This window comes from Miniopterus schreibersii (assembly GCF_964146895.1).
Source record: "Miniopterus schreibersii genome assembly, chromosome: 12".
Taxonomy (NCBI): Eukaryota; Metazoa; Chordata; class Mammalia; order Chiroptera; family Miniopteridae; genus Miniopterus; species Miniopterus schreibersii.
Genome location: NC_138112.1, coordinates 40,491,190 through 40,511,112, shown reverse-complemented (window position 1 = coordinate 40,511,112; position 19,923 = coordinate 40,491,190). Strand labels below are relative to the sequence as shown.

At 47.3% G+C, this 19,923-nt stretch overlaps 1 protein-coding gene across 11 annotated transcripts in view; it reads left to right on the top strand.

Moving 5' to 3' along the window:
* DENND2B (DENN domain containing 2B) overlaps nt 1–19,923 on the top strand; it is a 136,068-nt gene that overhangs the window by 75,720 nt on the left and 40,425 nt on the right. For 10 of the 11 annotated variants that reach the window (XM_081154157.1, XM_081154155.1, XM_081154153.1 and 7 more), the window contains one exon: nt 13,288–13,392. In XM_081154157.1, the coding sequence (XP_081010283.1) occupies nt 13,313–13,392 (80 nt within the window). In that variant the 5' untranslated portion in view covers nt 13,288–13,312. Of the gene's footprint in view, nt 1–13,287; nt 13,393–19,923 lie in introns of those variants that run through there. The other variant, XM_081154151.1, reaches the window with a different exon arrangement.

The window sequence follows — 19,923 nt, the reverse complement described above, 5'->3', positions numbered from 1 at the left end:
CCTGGAATTGGAAACACCTTTCTTTTGTCTTTCTGCCCTTGCCTGCCCTCCCTGACCCTCTCCCCTTGGTACAGTGTCACCTGCCAGAGGCTTGCATTCCCTTTCTGAATCACTGCCCTTTATCACCAGAGAAATGAGCATAAAAAACTAAATTCCAGTTCTGTAACTTAATTCTGTTCCAGCCCTTTGTCACGTTCACTACCCCCACCCCCCATCTAAATCGACAAACGTTCAGTCTTGTGACATCACAACAGTTGGCTATTGTATCCACAGCTGTGATGTCACCAACCAACAGAGGATTATGACTTCAGGGGAGACCGGAGGGAGGAAGGATGTGGGCAAGAAGCCCCTTGGGAACTAAGGAGTTATTGTCATGCAGATCTTCACCCAACAGTCCTCGCGGTCTGTCAGTGGTTGGGCTGCCCCAGATCTCCCCCCCATCTGTGGATTACTGGTTTGGTTTGTGGACATTACCTAGGTCTGAGCATGTGTGGAAGTCCCCTGCTGGCTGGCTTCTGGGCTGGCTTAGGGTTGTATTCATTAGTCGGGTGCTGAATAGGGCTTTTGAGGGCGGGGGTTCCGCGGAGAGCCTGGGAGGGGGCGCAGCTGAAGCAGGTGCGCACAGCCTCTGGGCTGAGGGGAGCTGGCTGCGGCCCTTGGGTTCGAGGAGGGGCAGCGGTCGGTCCGCCCGGGACGCCTGCGTGTGCAGTCCGGGGCCTGGGCTTGCGGCCCGCCTGCTTCTCGGGAAGGGGGGGCCTGCCCTGGGAACTCTGTCTCGGCTCCTGGATGCCGGCTCAAACGCACCTGCTGCAGACGTTCCCAGACTTTCTCAGGTCACGGGCCCTTAGAGTTGCAGTCATTTTTTTCAGTGCCCGTAGGCCAAAGGAAAACCCGAGTTTCATTTACTAAGTACTTAAGTCTAAACAGTGTAGTAAGTGCTTATATCCTAACAACTGAGCAGCCATTTGAAAAAATTATACACAAAAGTCAAAGGAAAAATATTTCCTTCAGAAATAACCACAATCGCTAGCTAATGGGATGTCCTGGGCGCTGCACAGATCTCACAGCATGGAATCAGATCGCATACTGCCGTCCTCACTGATCCTCATTTCGTATTTCACGTGGCTTTCCACCTGGTCCTTCCTTTTTATCACAGCAGCTGCTGAAAAACCCAGCTTCACGAGGAAATGACATCGTTGAAAACCATGTAGTGCAGCCCAGTGTTAAAACTGTGGAACTTGCCCTGGCCAGTGTTGCTCAGTGGTTGGAGCGTCTGCCCATGCACCGAAGGGTCCTGGGTTTGATTCCAGTCAAAGGCACATACCTGGGCTGCAGGTTCTATCCCCAGCCCCAGTTGGGATGTGTGTGGGAGGCAGCCAATCGATGTGAGACATGGATATTTCTTTCTCTCCCCCTCCTTCCCTTCTACTCTCGAAAAAAATCAATGGAAAAAATATCCTCGAGTGAGGATTAACAAAAAAAAACAAAAAACTGAGAACTCATGAGTGTCTGACAAATGTTGAGTATTGTTCTGTTTTCCTCAAAAATGTCAAAAACCTTGCAGCACCCCAGCCAGTCCACTGCAGTGCTCCGCAGCGCTCGGCACCCAGTTGGAGAACCGCAGACCTGAAATTGCCAAGTAGCATTTGTTTTGTTTAAAGGAGGGAAAAGAGGAAAATTGTGTCCCTCTCATGATCCTTAAAGCAGTTGGACAGATGGATGGACAGACTCCCCTCATCTGCAGTCTCAGCTCCAGCTGGCCGCTGCTCTTAGGGGAGGGCCTTTCCTTGACCAACATCTGTGTCTGGGAGTCCCTCTGTCCCCAGGTGGGGAAGGATGGTGGAGAGAGACCTGAAGAACTGCAAGAGAGGAACACCCCTTGTATTCATTTTGTGTTGATTCAGGGCCCTGTGATAGATGCTTAAATAAAATGGGGTTTTAACAGAATTGGGGGGCCTCTGCCAGTATTCTTTTCTGACTCCATCCTGACAGAGCTGGGCTGCAGGGGTTTACTTGGGATGGAGGTTGGCTTCTTGCCACAAGATATGACAGAGACTGAAGACCGATGTCCTCTGGTGTCAGTTATAGAGCTCAGCACCCACCTCCAGCACCTCCAGCACCCACCTCAGCACCACTCTGGAGTCTGGCACTTACGATGAAACCCTGGGCAAATTACTCAACCTGAGCCTTGGTTTCTTCATCCATAAAAATAGAGATAGTGACAGTGAGATGAAATGAGATAAATTCATGGACAGAACTGGCAGAACCTGGGGTAGACATGCACTTTCTTTTACTCTGTCCCAACATTGAGGAACAAAGGGCTTTCCCCCAAAGGGGAACAGCCCTAAGGAGCTGGTCAACCTCTGCAGCTTGAGGGTTACTCCAATTCTCCCTCATAACTTTGCTCTGTGTATTTAGTGTTGCCAAGTCTGCGGAGCCCTGCAGTCTGTGTACCTACTCTGTAGGTTCCTTTTTCACTCTCTAAGTGGCATTTTTTTAATGAACAGAGTTCTTATTGAATGTGGTCTGATTTATCAACGTTTTTATTGTGCCTATCACTTTTTGTGCCCTGTTCAAAAATTCTCAGCTTGCTTCAAGGTCTCCTTGGCTTTTGCTGATGGTTTTTCTTCTGCTTGCAGTGTTCTGCCTCTTTATCTTCCGCAGGTCCTGCAAGACTCAGCCCAGTGTTACTTCTCGCTCCTCCAGACGCCCTCCCCCACATCCCTCCGTCCACCTAATCAGGTGTCTTTCTCCTTGCTCCCAGAGCTCTGTGTACACTCTTCTATCACAGCTCCTGTTACATCGTACCAGAATCTTTACTTTTTTCCTCAGGTCAGGATGGGGAGCTGCTCAAGGGCAAGGTCCAGAGTATAGCACAGTAGCCTGGGGAAGATGCCCTCAAAGGGTTCGAATAGGTAAACAAACAAAAGCCCTAAATGCCCATACCTGTCTCTCTCTACTTTGCCGACAGTATCTCCCAGCTGTCCTTAACCTGTGCCCCCTTTTGATGATCATAAAGAGCTCCCAGGCAGATTGTGCAATGCTACTCCTATCACTAATGTCCCAAACAGTGGAGGTCAGGAAAAAGGCAGGCCCTGTAATTCATTAAAACCTCAGAGAAAGGACCTTTGCCTTTCCCAGTAGGAAAATGATGGTAATCTTTGCAGAGAGCAATTTCAGTTGAGTTCTTGGGCAGAAAGCATCCCTGCCTTGGATCTTTTGGGTGCTCAGAGGGCATGGCCCCCTTTTGAATTTTCTGCGTGGGTGTAATTGCTGCGGGTAAGTCAGATTGAACTGGGAAGGCTGGTAGGGTCAGAAGATGGACCTGGATAATGGAGCCCGAAACTGCTTTCCCTGTCCAGGGAGGACCACTCTGAGCTGGTGGCAAATGTTTTTTGATTCAAAAATATATTTATCCAGGGTCTACTATGCCCCAGTGACTGTTCTAGGCACTGAGGATACAGCTGTGGAGAAACACAAAAGCCTCTAGCCTCATGGAGCTTAAATAAACATACTAAGTGGAAAAGAAAAGTAGTATGTCAGATGGTGATAAATGCTATGGAGAAAAATAAAAAATGAAATTGAAGGGGGGAAAGGGGGTGATGAGGGGTAGTGGGATGGAGGCAGGTTTTTTAAAATAGTATTTTAATACTAATTTTCTTATAGTATAGTCAGGGAAGGCCTCACTAAGAAGATAACATCTGACCAAAGACCTGGGAGATGAGGGAACAGGTTCTCGAAGGGGAGAATGTTCTAGCTAAAGGGCACAGCAAGTGTGAAGGCCCCGAGGCAGGAATGTGTGTGATGTATTTGAGGAAATGAGATAATGTGGCTGGTATGGAAAGAGTAGTTGAAATGAGGTCAAAGGTATCATGGGGACTCAGATGATGAAGGGCCTTGTAAGTCATTGTAAAGATTTTGGCTTTGACTTTGAGTCACTGGGAGCCATGTAGGGGATTTGAGCAGGGAATTGACAAGATCTGCACTGATGCTGGTGGTGGGTGAAGGTGATTAATGGTGGTAGCTTACTGAGGATCTGTTCTGATGGTTTCTATTTTCTCAGTGAAGGAGGAAACGAAGTCAGCTAACTGACCACAGCCCTGGTCAGTGTGGTTCAGTTGGTTGGGAGTCATCCCATGTACCCAGAGGTCGCCTGTTCAGTTCCTGGTCAGGGCACAGGCCTGGATTGTGGGCTTGACCCCCAGTAGGGGTCGTGCAGGAGGCAGCCGATCGGTGGTTCTCTCTCCCATCGATGTCTCTTTCTCTCCTCCCTTCCTCTCTTTTTCTAAAATCAACAACAACAAAAAATATATATGTGAGGACAAAGGAAAAGGTCTTAAGGCTGAGAGTTCAGGGAAAGCTAAACCCTTGGTCCAGAAACTTCAACTGTATTCTGTCTTGGTTCTAAGTTTCCTCTACTTTTTATAAATGGCCCCACATTAATCTTCATGTCCTCATTATAGAGATGGGGTATTCTTCCTGTGCTACAGATAGGAAAAAGGAGGTATTGAGATTTTCCCAGTCCCTTTCCCTGTACTATTTTTTAATCTTCTTCTGAGAAAGCCAGCTTGTGGGTGGCGTGTTTTTCTGGAGCGGGGGTGACATTTGCCATCAATCAGTTTGAGTTCAACTAGACCAGAGAGCATGGGAGGGGTGAGAATGAGGTTGCGTTAGGATCAGGAAAAGGCTTCAGAAAGTAGTTGACATTTGAACTGGATATTTATGAAAGAATGGAGGTGGGGGACGTAAAAATAGAAGGAATTGGTTGGACAGAAAAGCTTGGGGGCATGACATCCCTAGCGCATGCAGGAAACGGCAGCTGTCAGCTGCGCCTGGCCAGAGGCAAGGCGCTGGTGAGAGACAGGTCTGAGGTCTTGGAGTCATCGTCCTGATTACGGGACCTGCCAGGTTCTTCTTGCCAAAGTGAAAGAAGTGGTTCGCCCCCAGGAGCGGGCTCTTTATGGGGCAAGCCTTCGTTCTACTTTATTTTTCCACATGGTGGCGAGTCATTGGGCAGAGTGGGCTCCAGCATCCTGCAGAGCTGGTTCAGCCGCTTGCCGAGAGGCTGTTTCCAGACTGGCAGGAACAGCTGTGTCTAGGTTTTTAAAACTATCTTGGAAGCAACCAGATTTTCTTTGGCCTGGAATTGCCTAACAAACCCTCACCCCATTTCAGGCTTTCAGGAAATGTTTAAAATCAGCTCCCAACCTCCACGGAATCTGTACTGAAGTGGAGAAGGACCATCTGGCAGGAAAAGGGATTGAACGTGGCCGAGGTTGGAAACCCAGACTTAAAGGGCTCTTTGAGGAGGAGGGCTGGGAAAGGATGTGGGAGTGATAAGTGGACAGGGAAGAGATGGAAAGAGAGCTTGATTTTGCTTTGGATGATTATTCAACAACAGCAACAACAAAATCATCTTTTCTGTGACTGGTTGAGGAGGATTCCACCCTCATAGGGACCTGTCAAAATACCCAGCCATTCTTCCAACCTCCGGCAAAAACAGGTCTTGGTTCCTCTCCACTTGACTGGGCTCATAATCCCCTCGACATTTTTGCTTGAAGGGCTTTCTGGACCTAGAATCCCAGAACCTGGGGCAGGAATGGAAAGGATCCAGGGTACGAGGTATGTAGAAGTAGTGACGGAGCAAAAGGGTCCGGCATTTTGGAGGCAATTATGGGATAGACTTCAGAAAATCCTTCCTGGCTCCCTTTCTAAAGCTTTAAATGCCCACCCATCCAACCTCAAGCCCACTTCCTCCCCCTTCCCTTGTAGTCCCTTGTTTCTAGACACAGCAGAGCCAAAGACAAGGCTATGGGCAGATAAACCAGTGAGAAATGCATCAGGAAAGGCAGGAAAAGAGGGATGAGGGAGGGGAAAACCAGTGTGAATGAGATGAAGGCAGATTTCCCTGGAACAGCCTTTCCTTGTTTCCTCGTGGTTGTGTTGGGTGAGACCCTGTCCTGGAAGATAATAGGGACACTTGTGAAGATCAGGATTGCCCGAGGAGGGGGCGGGGGGAGGCCTGCCGTTACAGTCCCCCTGGGTGGCAGCTAAAGTTGAAAAAGTCATCGATTTTATAGCAACTGACGTTTAGAAGGGAAGGAGCTCACCTGAAGGGATCCAGCCAGTGCTAGGATTTCTAGGGCCCTTTGTTCATCCTTGCCTTGGACTCCTTGGGGCCTCCTTTTGTCATCACTTAACAAGTCAGTTAACATTTATTTGAGCACCTTTTTGTGTGCAGAGCTCTCTGGAGAACTAGCTAGCACTGCCCTACAGCTTTCTCAGCCATGTGGGGACAGGCGGGGCCAGGGTGTCAGGAGACCAGTGGGATGGCTGAACTTCCTAGGGATGCCAGAGAACAGGCTGTGCAGGGGAGCTGCTATAGCAAGGCTTGGAGGTGTTAGTTCAGGCAGAGCTATGAAAGGTAAATAAAGCCTTTCCCACCTTAGCCCAATCCAGGGACACCTGCAGGAGAGAAAGGAGCCATCACGCTCTCACACTTTTGAGAACTCTGGTTTGGGTACTTAAAAGGGACTCATTCTAATGATGACCCTCCTTGAAGCTTGCAGTGGCAATACTGGTTGCTGAGACTCTTGGAGGAAGAAATTGAAGAGCTAGGCCCTGCTGTGGGGAGCTGCCAGGGCCTAGGGATGAAAACAGGTTGCAAGAGAGGGTCAGTAAAAGGGTCGGGAGGGTCTGAGTAGGTGTTGCCTGGGCAGGGTAAGTAGGTGTTCCTTGGGCAGGTTTGCCTCAGGGCAGTCACATCACAGCTGTGCAGAGCTGTAGTCTGTGGACTGTCACCAGGCTCTCAGGGCACACACAGGGCTCGGCTCCCTTTCCCACTGCTTTCCTCCTTCCCTTTGGGCTGTTTCCTAAGCTATTACTTCCACATGAGAGGTTGCTTAAGAAATTAGTGGAATGTGGATGTCGGCAGAAATCCTCTCACGTGGTTCTGAGGTTCCCTTTGTCAGGCATCTGGACCTCTCACCTGGACAAGTAAGGCTGGGGTCCTGGCCGTGCACTTCCTCTCGGTGGGGACCAGCCCAGCGGAGTGGGAGGCTTCCCTCCAGATGCTTGCATCTGCTTCTCATCACTCTCGGGGTTCAAATGTCTCCTCCTTCAGGGGCAAGGTGTGCTGTCACGTCCACAGTTAGGCCTGTGGGAAAGTACCAGATAGACACTTAGAAATGTCACCTAGACAAGGGGCACTGGTGTTTTGCTCTAGGATGAGAAGGTTCATTCTTAGAGGCACTCCCTTCAGAGACTGACCTCCAGGGGGGCTCGTCCTAGGCCTTGGGGAGAGCATCTGGGTCAGGCGATTGGGTTGGACTGCGGGGATGGAGTACTCAGGAAGCCAGGGAGAGTGTGCAGGATGAGGCTGGCCTGAGCAAAAGCAGGGAGCCTTCCAGAGGCTCTTTCTTCCAGTGGCACTTGAGGGGAATAGATGTGGGTTTTCAAGTGGCCAAGAGGCGATGCCCTGCCCTGGAACAGGCTCTTCTGCCCGGCACTGCTCAGGCCCAGCCGTGGCTGCCCTCAGCGCAGCACCCCGCACCCCCTCCCTGCTGGGGCCGCATCGCTCACCTGCTGACTGCGAGAGTCAGGTACAGAGCTGCGTAGGACTGGCCAGCTGCAGGCCCTGGGTAGCGGGGGACAGTGATAATTGCAGAGAGCTTGCTGCATCTAAATGGGCCACTTCTCAGGTCTGGCCAACTGTGGCCATACGAGGGAGAGGGACAAAGGTAGGTTTATACTTGTGAGCATGTGAAGCAGAGTTCCAGCTATTGTAATAATCATAACCTGCATGTCTTTTCATACAGACAACTGTAAGCCTACTTGCACCCACCCCTGTATAGAAATGGAGACAGATTTTCTGATTTTTCAAGAGAAGCCAAAATCTGATTTTTATTTGTATTTTATTTGTATACATCCAATTCTTAAAATGTTTGATAACTGAATCAGAATTTTTACAAATAAAGGGAAGGCCAAATGAGACATTTTTGCTCTTGCTAACAACAGTTTATGACTTTGGGTATAAACTTTTTTTTCCTAGGGGAAAAAAGGAGAAAGTGAGGAAAGCAGTTGTTAGCTACCAGAGGTGGGTGGCAGGAGAGCTGTTTTGAGATACAAGAACTCTGAGAGCACCTGAAGACTGAGGAAACTGTTCAGAGGAGACAGTGAAAATGCTTCCACGGGATCCAGTGATGTGCCTGCTCCTTTGTCACTGAGGGTGGAAGAAGCCGAGGGGTGGCAGGAGAAAGAGGGACCGAGTGTCCATCTTTATTTGCTCACAGCTGGGCAAACTCTTGGGAAGATGGTTGGTAGGGACCCTTTGTACCTTTCCAAGTCCTCAGAGAGCAGCTGGAGGACACACATTCTCATACTTACAGGTATATAAGACCAGCCTAAAGGGCTTTCTGAAAAATGCAGATTCCCAGGCCACACCCCCACAGATTCCCATTCAGAAGGTGCAGGTGGGCCTGGGGCTCTGCGTTTTTAATAAGCACCCCGTTGATGTCAAGGAAAGCAAGTAGACGGGGGAGTCAGGCAGAGCTGAGTCCCCATTCCTGCTCTGTTCCTTCACTACGTGAGTGAGCTTCAGCCAGTCATTTAGTCTTTCTGAACCTAAACCTGCTAATTGGAAGAACGGATCTTAGTTATCAACTACCTCATTGAATGGTGAGAGCTGAATTAGAAGGTGACTGGAGGCTATGCAGAGTCCTGCTCAGAGCTGGGCACCAACCAGTGCAGGCCGCCTGGGCTCAGATTCCTGCCTTGCACTTTCTGGCTGTGTGACTTGGGGCAAGCTGCTTACTGCTCTGTACTTTGGTTTCCTCTCTGATGAGTAAATAATAATAGAACCTACTTCATAAGGTTGTGACAAGGATTGAAAGATTTAATACATATGAAGTGCTTATAACTTTAGCTATTATAATTATATAAAGAATCTGGCTGCATGTCTCATAATAAATGTACCTTTGCTTTTCCTTAGGGCCAATTACTGTGGGTAATGATAGGTGAAGGCTTACTTCAGATATCGCCTCGCTATGAGGCCTTCCTTTCACTTGACCTTTGACTTGGCTTTTTTCCCTTTACAGTGAGCTCCTCCAGGGCAGGACTGTGTCTGTCCATTTTTATATCTTGGACCTTTCACATGCCTAGCATAGAGTAAATGTATGGAATGGCCATGCCAGGAAGTCTGAAAAATGACTCGAACTTGTGAATGGAGAGGTTGCCTTCCAAATACCTAGAGAAGCATAAACTGGAAGTAAAACCGATTGGTATTAAGCTTCTGTGTGCTAAGCATAACAATCACGTGAGGTAGGTCCTATTATTATTATTGCTCTTATAGTGAGAAGGTTGAGTCTTTGAAAATCACTGGTGCAATGTCACTTAAGTAGCAGTTGATAGAGGCAGGGTTGGACTTAGTTATCTAACTCCCACTGCACCTTAAGCGTCTGGAACTGGGGTCTCTGTCTCAATACAGAATTTGTAGACAAATTCTAGAAGTTCCTTATTATATTCCTTTCTCCGGTTGTGACTCTTCAGATAGTTTATAATTTGTCAGAGCTGTGGGTTTAGAGCAACTCATGATTGGTGGTAGATGCTAATTCAACAATTCCATTTTCCCAAACATGCAGTTTCTGTCTGGACTTGGCCATGGATGGGCCTGGGAACTAGCCAAACAGCCTCTCATTTCCCTTGTTTCTCTGCTCCATTCCCAGGAGTTATTTCCTCTGCTCGGGAGCATCTTCTCTCCTTGCAGCCTGACTAGCCAAGGTGTTAGGCTGAAAGCATAGGTGAGAGCCTGGGGTTGCTCATAGGGCCCTGAAAGAAGCAGTGTCCCCTAGGAAGCCAGTCATGCAGGATGCTCAAGCCTGAGCTTCAGGTGTAAAGGGTTAGCCGGGTCCTCAGTTTTTCAACCCCCTAGATTATTCCCTGACCCTGATAGATGTGGCCTATAGAGAGCAGGTGGGAGCGAGGACAGTGAGGAGAATATATTTTTCATATTCTTCTGACTTAATGGGTCCTCTGGGGTTCTCAGCAGTTCCTGCCCGTGATGCCTTAACTCCTAGGTGACTGCTGAGAATAACAGCTATGCACTTGCAGAAGTGTGACCAAGGGTCCCTGCCATGGGCTGGGGAGCAGTTTTGATTCACTCCTCTCTTGGTTACATCTTCACAGAATATTTCTTCTTGGTCCAAGCAAACGTCAGAGTCATCTACAGTTTTCCTTTTTACCGAGTTGGCTCTGTTCTCATGTTCAACTACATAGCAGCATTTCAGAGCAGTGGGTCCACCCTCCTTACATCAGGAATTCAGGGAAAGAGAACATTTTTCATCATGTTCTTTTAAGATATTTCAGTTTTTCATCTTTCCACAGTCTTTCGCCCTTTCCCTGGGGGCTTGCCCTGGAGCTGCTAGAGCACGTCCAGTGTTGTTTTGATGGGTTACGTGGTTATTGCGACCATTGTTACCATGGGCACAGTTGAAAGCTTATGCTCAGCAAGTTGATTCCTTGTAACACTGTGTTCCCTGAGGACCCTGAAAACTGGCCTGGGAAAGCTTCCAGAGGCTGCCTCTTTTCTCCCTTCTTTCTGTTACACACACAGCCATATGCCAAGCGCTTAACTTGGGCACCGGGCTGGTGCAAGTCAAGAACATCTCTCCAGAGCCAGTGCGCGTGTCCCTCCTCCCCCTGCTCCTCCTCGCCACTCACATTGTGCTGGAGACTTCAGTTTATAAACGCTTTTCCCCCAACACGGAGGGATGGCTTTCTCCACTTCACGAAGGACAAAAGTGAAGCCCAGGGTTGGTTTCCTTGTCCTAAAGCATCTGTAGTATCACCTAGGAGGGACGTTTCGTTTCTGTCACCATTAGACAAATGACTTCTTCCTGCTGGCTGCGTCCGCCCTTTCCAACTCCCACTCCACCCTCTCCCACTCCCACCATCACCAGAACCCCACCCTGGCAGCTTCTGTGAAGTGAAAGAAATGAGAGGTAGTGCAGTTCATGTTGAAATTAGGGAAAAGGTAGAAATGATATAAAGAATTAGGGTCTGCCCTGCCGGGCGTGGCTCAGCGGTTGAGCGTCGACCTAGGATCCAGGCGATCAGGGTTCGATTCCCGGTCAGGGCACATGCCCGGGTTGGGGGCTCGATCCCCAGTTGTGGGCGTGCAGGAGGCAGCTGATCAATGACTCTCTCATCATTGATGTTTCTATCTCTCTCTCCCTCTCCTTTCCTCTCTCGGAAATCAGTAAAGATATATTAAAGAATAAAAAAAAGAATAAAAAAGAAAAGAATTAGGGTCTGGCTTATTTTTACCATCGAGACCATCACTTATTTGCACCAAGGTAATAAATAGACGGCCTCTGGGATTAAGGTCTTTAGAGGCCATAAACAAATATGTTTAACTTTCACATCCAAGTATACTTGATTTTGGTCAGTGTGATGAGAGTGCCAATCAGAGTGAGAGAAAGACTGTTCCTTAGTTGTTCAGCGTCTATGAAGGTGGTGTCAGTCCAGGCCAGACTGCACTGTCACTGTGGTTGTCTCACATCCACTCTCCAAGGCACTTAAAAAAGGTTTTTGTTTTATTTTTGAAATCTAAATTGATATATTTACCTACCATATAATTGACTCACATAAAGTATATAAATCAATTGTTTTTAATACTCACAGAATTCTGCAACCATCACCATTATCTAATTCCGGAAACCCCATACTCATTCCGTCACTCCCCATTCTTCTACCCTAACCCAACCCTCAGCAACCACTTTGTGTCTTTATAGATTTGCCCTGTTTTGCACATTTCAAAAAAATGGCATGAAGGGTTATCCATGTTGTATAATGTATAATGTATCAATGTACTTTATTCCTTTTTATGTCTGAACAATATTCCGTGGTATGTATTTACCACATTTTGTTTATGCATTCATCTGTTGGTGGATATTGGGTTGTTTCTACTTTTTGGCCACTATGAAGAATGCTGTTACGAACATCTGTGTGTATAAGTATTTGTGTGGACGCAATGTTTTCATTTCTCTCGGGTATATACCTAGGAGTGGATGGTGATGGGTCATATGGTAAACTTTTTGAGGAACTTCCACAGTAGCTGCACATTTTGAATAAAGGTTCCAGTTTCTCCACAGCCTCACTAGTACTTGATTTTATGTCTTTTATTATAGTCATCCTAGTGTCTTGTTACCTTCTTGATGGCATTTTTTAATAGCACAAAACTGTATCCTTCTTTTTCAAGATCATTTTAGCTGCTCTGGGTTTCTTACATTGGCATGAAATTTTAGGGCCACCTTGTCAATTTCTGCAACTGATGAATATTCTGCTGCTCAATCTTTAGATCAATTTGGTGAATTTGTTTCGACATAACACAGTTAATGTCTTTTATTATTGTTGTTGCTTGTGCTTTTGGTATCATAGTGAAGAAACCGTTGCCTAATCCGGTGTTACAAGATTTACTTCAATATTCTCTTCTAGGCATCACTTTTGTAGTTTTAACTCTTACAGTAGGGTCTGTGATCCATTTTCACTTAATTTTTTTGTATGGTATGAGGTAAGGGTCCTACTTTATTCTTGCACATATGACTACCCAGTTGTCCTAGCACCATTTGTTGAAAAGACTCCTTTCCCTGTTGAATTGTCTTGGCATCTTTGTTGAAAATCAGTTGACCACAAATGTATGGGTTCATTTCTGAACTTTCAGTTCTATTCCATTGATCTCTATTTCTATTATCATGCCTATACAGGCTGTCTTAATTGCTCCGACTTTGTAGTATGTTTTGAAATTGGTAAGTCTGAGTGATTCTCCAATGTTACCCTTTTTTAAGATTGTTTTGGTTGCTCTGGGTCCCTTACATTGCCATGATATTTTAGGATTACCTTGTCAGATTCTGCAATTGGTGAGTTAATTTCAAGTTGATTCAAGAAAAATATTGAATAAATCGTTGTTCAGGAGGTAGGCAAATATGGCAAAATTTATAAAGGCTGTCTGGCATGCTAGGAATTTGGGAAACTAACTTAAATGGGAAGAGGTAGGAGGAGATGGAGTTTTATCATTTTCTGTGAATAGATAAGTAATGTTAGATTCTTTTCCCAACCCAGATCAAGCCTTTGAGGCTTCTAAGCTATAACACGTGAAATTAAATATATGTGGGAAAGTGGTTCCTGCCACCCGCCACAGAAACCCTCTTGGCAGTGTTGGAGGTCATCTGGAAATGTTTGAGGTGCTTTGGCTGCCCATGGAAACTTGGCTTATAGGCCTTGTCTTTGCAGGGCTCTGGGTTTGCAGAGAGCCGAAATGACCATGACTGCCAACAAGAATTCCAGCATTACCCATGGAGCTGGAGGCACTAAGGCCCCTCGGGGGACTCTGAGCAGGTGAGTAGGGGAGCACTATTGGGGAAATGGGGCTCACTGGAGGGGGTCATCAAGGGACAGGCAAATGCCCTGGGTCCTGGGGAGGATCCCTGCCAAAATGTAGGTGATTATCATCATGACTCTGACAGCCATCCAGGTAAATAATCTGGCCCCAGCTCACTCTGACCATGAAGCAAAAGTCGCCTCTAATATGTATATCATTTTCTAGTTCTGTGAGTCTCCATAGGAGAGAGCAAACAGGGACCATGAAACAAACGTTGCTCTGTGCTGTTGGAGGAGCCTCGAGCTCCAGGAATGGAGCCAGCAAGAAGCAGCTGATGTTCTTCTGGATGTATCTTTTCCTCAAGTTGGGGACAGCTCAGGGAGCCCCCCCTGAGCTAGGCTGTGCTATAGCGAGGGAGGCTGACCACGATAGGGGAGGAGGGAGCAGTTATGCATATTAGCACAAGTTCCAAGCAGAAGTCTGGGGCTACAAGAAGTTAGGCTGGGCTGCAGACAAAGCAGCTTCAGGAATTTCAGTCAGCGGAACCTATAATCCACTTTGCTGGCTTTGTCTTCTTTTTAAGAGTGGGAATGTTGGACCACAGAAAAACCACGATTTTGGACTCATAGAATTGGCTTTGAATCCAAGCTTTAACTGCTTACCAAATAGCGAGATCTCAGGGTGTTTTCTTATGCCCTCTAAAATCTTGATTGCTCCTCTGTAAAATAGTAATAGGACTTGTGTCACAGAGTTGCTGTGGGGCCTAACTGACATAATATATGTCAGTGCTTAGCATAGTGTCTGGCACAGAGCCGCTCAGTAAAGGTTAGCTCCCTCCCTAGGATGGGAGAAAAGCTTCCAGAGTTGGCAGGTAGGTGTCCAGCTCTCGCCAGCGCTGCTCAGGTCTTGTCCAAGCCTGGATGCTGATATCCTAGAAGAACCTCTGGGCTCTTTTATTAAAGCCACGTACCTTTTATCATAGCCCCTTCTGCTGAATCTCAGGTGGACAGATTTGGCTTTTGGTACCTCAGCTGCCAGAATGGATACCTAGCTATGAGAAGGGGGCTCAGCTTAGGGTGGGCTAGGGCTGTTCCTTCCCAGATGTCTGGGCTGGGCAGTGCCGGGCTGAGCGCAGCGGGGCGCAGCACCCTTAGGTCTGGCCAGGGGCGGTGGTAGATGTTTAATTCATTCAGAGCTGGAGTCCAGATATGGTTGGTAGAATGGGGTGCAGGACATAGCCCCTGGGGGTCATGGGCATGAATGAGGCAGGAGGAGTTCCCCACTCCAGACACGCAGGGTTTGGTCCCAGTGGGAATGATCTGGATGGGCTGTGCCAACAGAATGAATGGAGATTGGTAGGTGCTGACTTGTTAAGTACCTAAGAGCCTGGTACTTAGACAAACAAATTGGATATCCACTCTGTGGCAACAAACCAGTAAGAACACCCTGCCCTCTGTCCACATGCCCTCTCTAACCTGGACTAGAGTTGCTTGCACACTTGCTTCCCTGAACGGGGTGAGGCTGAGAATGGCAGGGACCATCAGCTTCTTGGGTAAAACAGATAGAAAAACTGAATTCTCCCAGGGCATGTAGTGGCCAAGGAGAAACAGGTCTAGATCTCAGAGTCTTTGTCTCCCATTGTCTACTTCTGGAGAACCAACTGCCTTGCTGGGCTCTCACCAGTCTGGTGGCAGATGGAGACTGGGAATTAAAGTTCTTATATCTTTAATGGGAGACTGTAGAGGTAAAATAAACATTATATTTGATTGTATGGTTTTATTCTTAATTTTAAAGAAATAGTATATTTAGAACCTGAATTAGAAATTACCATACCCAGTAGCCCTTAACTCCTTTAAGTGTTCATTTTTTCTTCTAATTTTCACTGCGAGGGTGGGGGCGACGCATTGTTTGCATCAGTCACGAAGCAGAATCAGGACTGCCGATGGCTCCCCAGGTCCTATTGGGAATACACAGCTACATGTTTTAAACGTTTTTAGAAGTTGCTCTTTTGCTTCCTAGCACGCTTGCCGTCATAACAAGATGGATGGTGTTTGTAAATATCTGAGCCTCTGATGTGCCTAAAAAAAGCATTTTTCCAGCCTCCCTTCGAAGTCTTCCCTTCCCTTCCCTTCCTTCCTGTTGCATTTCTGCTTCCTTCCCTCCCTCCCTCCTTTCCTGGGCTTTTGGCATGAGTCACAGGCCTCTGTGGCTAGCTACACCCTTCTCCCATCTCCCAGAGGCAGCCGCTGGACTGGAAGTGTCATTTTGAAATTGTCACCTGGTGGTTTCTCTGGCTGCTTTCACCCCAGTCACACCTGGGGGGAGTTCTTTGGCTGAGTAGGGCAGTAAGTCACTGGTTCATTGAGGAAGTCATTGTTAGTGAGCTCCAAGGACTATCCACCGCTCTGTGGTGGACAGTAGGGCACAAAGAAGGGTGATCCATTCTCTTTCTTCAAGGCATTTACAACTTGGATTGGTGACCTCGGCACCTGAATTTCTTAGTCTAGCCTTTCAATAGATGTTTGGCAGCAACCTGGGCCCTTTTATCATTGCCAGCCCAGGAGTCCCAGTGGGAAAAGACTCCCTGGTTTGACTGACAGAAACTTTGGTTGGGGAGTGTAGGGGTCCTAGAGCCTTGAAAAGCTGGGCCTTTGACTCCCTGGCTGCCTTGGGGACCTCCAAGCCATGCACATGGAGGTGGAGGATCCTAATGTACTAATAGGCATTTATATCTGTATTTGGGGACCAGTGTCCTCTGGGGCGTGGGAAGCTGGTGTGTAGTAGGGCTGACAGGACCCTGCAGAACTGTCAAGATACGTATCTGCAAGGCTGTATCCTTAATTTGACTCAGACTTCACCTGGTGCTACCAATAAGCCAATATGGGCTAACGATCCCAAATTCCATTCCATTATTAGTTTTTTTTCAGGTGTTTTGCTAACTTATATTCTTCCTTTTCCTTTGTAGCGCAGTCTTGATTTGGCAAGATATATGCAAAGGGGGAGGAAATCTAAGCCTTTTCATTTGCCCACCAAAGTTTTGTTCTTTGCTCTGATTTGGTCTCCTGCAGCAGGTCTCCCGTTCTCGTTGATGAGGCTTCATTCACCCTTAGTTGCCAGATACACCCTCCCCGAGGGCTGTTCCTATTCTAGCTCAGAAGATTTGGTTGCATTCAGCTCTGGGTGTGGGAGGGGCATTCTCAGAGCTCCTCCGAATTCCAGAGGTCAGGCTTCATGATGTTGGTGCTGATGAGCTGGGGTGAACCTAGAAGCAGCTTGGTGACTTGCAGACCGAGGAAGTGTTACGTTTAGAGCCAATTCGCCCACCTAGATGGTGCGAACTTTGCCACTTGCTCTCAGGAGATTGCACGTGTGCTGGAAGACCTGGCAGGGAGCAGGGGCTGTTCTCAGAAGACTTGTCATGCCTGCTGATTTCCTGTACAGCTTCATCACTGTGAAACTCTAGCACCCTTGGCCATTGGTGATTGATTCAACCTCCAGCCCTTGTCTCTTCCCCAGAGGTCAGGGGGTGGGACTGAAAGTTCCAACCCTCTTATCACAAGGTTGGTTCTCCTGGAAACCAGCTCCCAACCTTAGATGGGGTCCAAAAGCCACTTCATAACAAAATGCACCTTTATCCCAGTGATCCCTTAGGAAATGCCAAGGGTTTTAGGAGCTCTGTGCCAGAATCTAGATGAAGACCAAATATATATTTATTATAAATCCCATCACACCAGGGGAAGGACAATAGTTCCTGCTTGATGAGAGGAGAATGAACCTCACCCTGTGAGAAGGGCATGTGAGATGGAATCTTGTGGTCACTGTCTGTGGGAGATACAATCTGCCACAGTCTGCTCTCTGCTCACAAAAATTCACATCCTTCCTAAATGCAGAATACACTCTCTCCCTCCAGCCCAAGCCTCACCCTGTTGATGATATCAGCTTGCCTGCTAGGATCTTGTTATCTAAATAGGGTCCAGGCACAGATTCGACTCAGGGTGCAGCCTGTCTTACTGTGTGCGGGTCCTTGAGTGCCGTTCCTGTCGATGTGAAGACCTGTGAACTTATTCTAGCTGCCGACAGTAAAAGAGAAAAGAGATGAGCCAAAAAAGGGGAACTGTTCTGTTTTCAAGCAAACTTTAAAGGAAACATAGCCCGGCCGGGCGCAGCTCAGCGGTAGAGCGTCGACCTAGGATCCACGTGATCGCTGTTTGATTCCCGGGCAGGGCACATGCCCGGATTGCGGGCTCGATCCCCAGTCGGGGGCGTGCAGGAGGTGGCCAATCAATGGCTCTCTCATCATTGCTGTCTCTATTTCTCTCTCCCTCTCCTTTCCTCTCTCTGAAATCAACAAAGATATATATTTAAAAATAAATAAATAAAGGAAACGTAAGTCAAAACTCGTTTTATTCCCATTCTCTCTAGACAGGAAAAAGTTCTCAAATTAAGAAATGGCTTCCACATGAAAAAGAATGAAACCTTATCATTTGCGACAGTGAAATAAGTCAGAGAGAGACAGATACTGCATGATTTCACTTATATGTGGAATCTAAAGAACAAAATAAAATAAATGAACAGACAAAATTGAAACAGACTCATAGGCACAGAGAGCAGACAGGTGGTTACCAGAGGGGAGGGGGGTTGGGGGACTGGGTGAAGGGATTAAGAAGCACAAATTGGTAGTTACAGAACAGGGATGTAAAGTACAACACAGGGAATATAGTCAATATATTGTAATAACTATGTACGAGGCCAGGTGGGTACTGGAAATATTAGAGGGAACACTTTGTAAAGTATATGATGGTCTAACCACTATGCTATACACCTGAAACTGGTACAAAATAATACTGAAAGTAAACTGTAATTGGGGGGGGAAAAGTGGCTTCCAGATTACAGTGACATTTTTATAGTGTGTGAGCACAGTGTGAGTGTGTGAGTGTGTGTGTGTGTGTGTGTGAACTCATCAAACTGTACATTTTAAATTGCACGGTTTATTGTGCTTTAATTTTCCTTCAATAAGTCTTTTTAAAAAATCTGGAGTGGGACTGAAAGATCCTTTGTTAAGACCTGAAAAAAGATTTAAAGTGCTGCCTCATAGACTCTCACAGACAAAGGCCTTCTAAGGGTCATTCCCTATAAATAACAAGGCTTCTAAGACTCTTAAGAACTGCTGTCAGACACCTGCTTGTGCCCTTTCCACATGTCCTGGGCTTCCTTACCGCATGAGAGACAGGAAGGAGAAGCTCCTGGTTACCTGAGGCCTAGGCCTGAAAAGTGCACATATTCATTTCTGCTCTATTCTGTTGGTCAAGTAGTCACAGAGCCTAGATCAAAGAGACAGACATGTTGAGGAATTTGGGGACCATGTTTTAAAACCGTCACCAGTGTCTTGAGCATGTCTCTCCCTCTTGGCTTTGCATCGTTCCCGGTTCTGCTTTATACAGCAGTCCATCTTTACTGGACCAGGGCATTGGGGATGTTCCTAAAGGGCATCATAGTTTGCCTGCTTCGGAGAGGCCTTCTATCTTGTAACTTCTCTATGTTCATTGCTGCTATATTTTAGAGGACTTGGGGTTCCGACCCAGCTTGGGGGCAGGCAGGTAAGGCTTTAGTGGATTCTTAGATGAGCTCACTGGACTCAATTTCTGCTCTGACTCTAGTTAGCTACTGTTCTATTTACTCTCACAAGCTGTGATTGACCTCAAGAGTTTCTTTATCTGGTGGCCTAGCTGTAGCCCCACTTGGAGGATGAGGCTGTCTTGGACCCTATGTGGCCATCCAACTATTGGAGATCAGGTTGCTCTGGGAGCAGGAAGGCCATGTTGTATCACCCTGTCCTTTGGCTTTGTATCAGGACTGTCCCAGAGTGGAATGGAAGTTACTGAGCTGAGCCTCTGCTCTGACCTGGGAAACAAATTTCTGGACTTACTGATGGAATTCGGGCAGCCTTCCTCCCTTTTCTCCTCCTGTGTGCCTCAGAGAATGGTCTTGGGGGTGTTCAGTGAAAATACCATCTCCAGAGTTGGGGCAGTCACTGAGTGGTGGGAGGATATTGATGCCCAACTGAGCCAATAGGGCCCACCTTAGTTGAGCAGCCTAGAACGGTGAATGGCCAACTCCCAAGACTTTCATTTGGAAGTAAGCTAGATACCTGCTTGGAAGGGACTAAGCATATGGAGGCTGGGCCCTGTGTAATCTTAACCTGCAAACGGACTTCATAGCTCCTACAGCCCATCTCGATGCCCCTGGGCTATTTCCTGGACTCCAGGAACCTTCCCCAGCTGACCCCAGCTTGGTCCTCTTGCTGATACTGATACTTTCAGAAGCCCTGTGGCCAGAACGTGTTGAGTTCAGAACTGTCTTGTCATCAAGGACTAACGATAGCCTTTCCTCCAAAAAGCCCCTGGGTACACTTGACAATATATGGGGCGTTCCTTGGCACAAATGCTTTCTGCTACGTTACTTGACGGTGGCCCAGGTAACTAACCCAAGGGTTGAGCCATGTTCTTATGAAACAATACCAGAGGAAAGGGCACGTATTTTGCATTTTA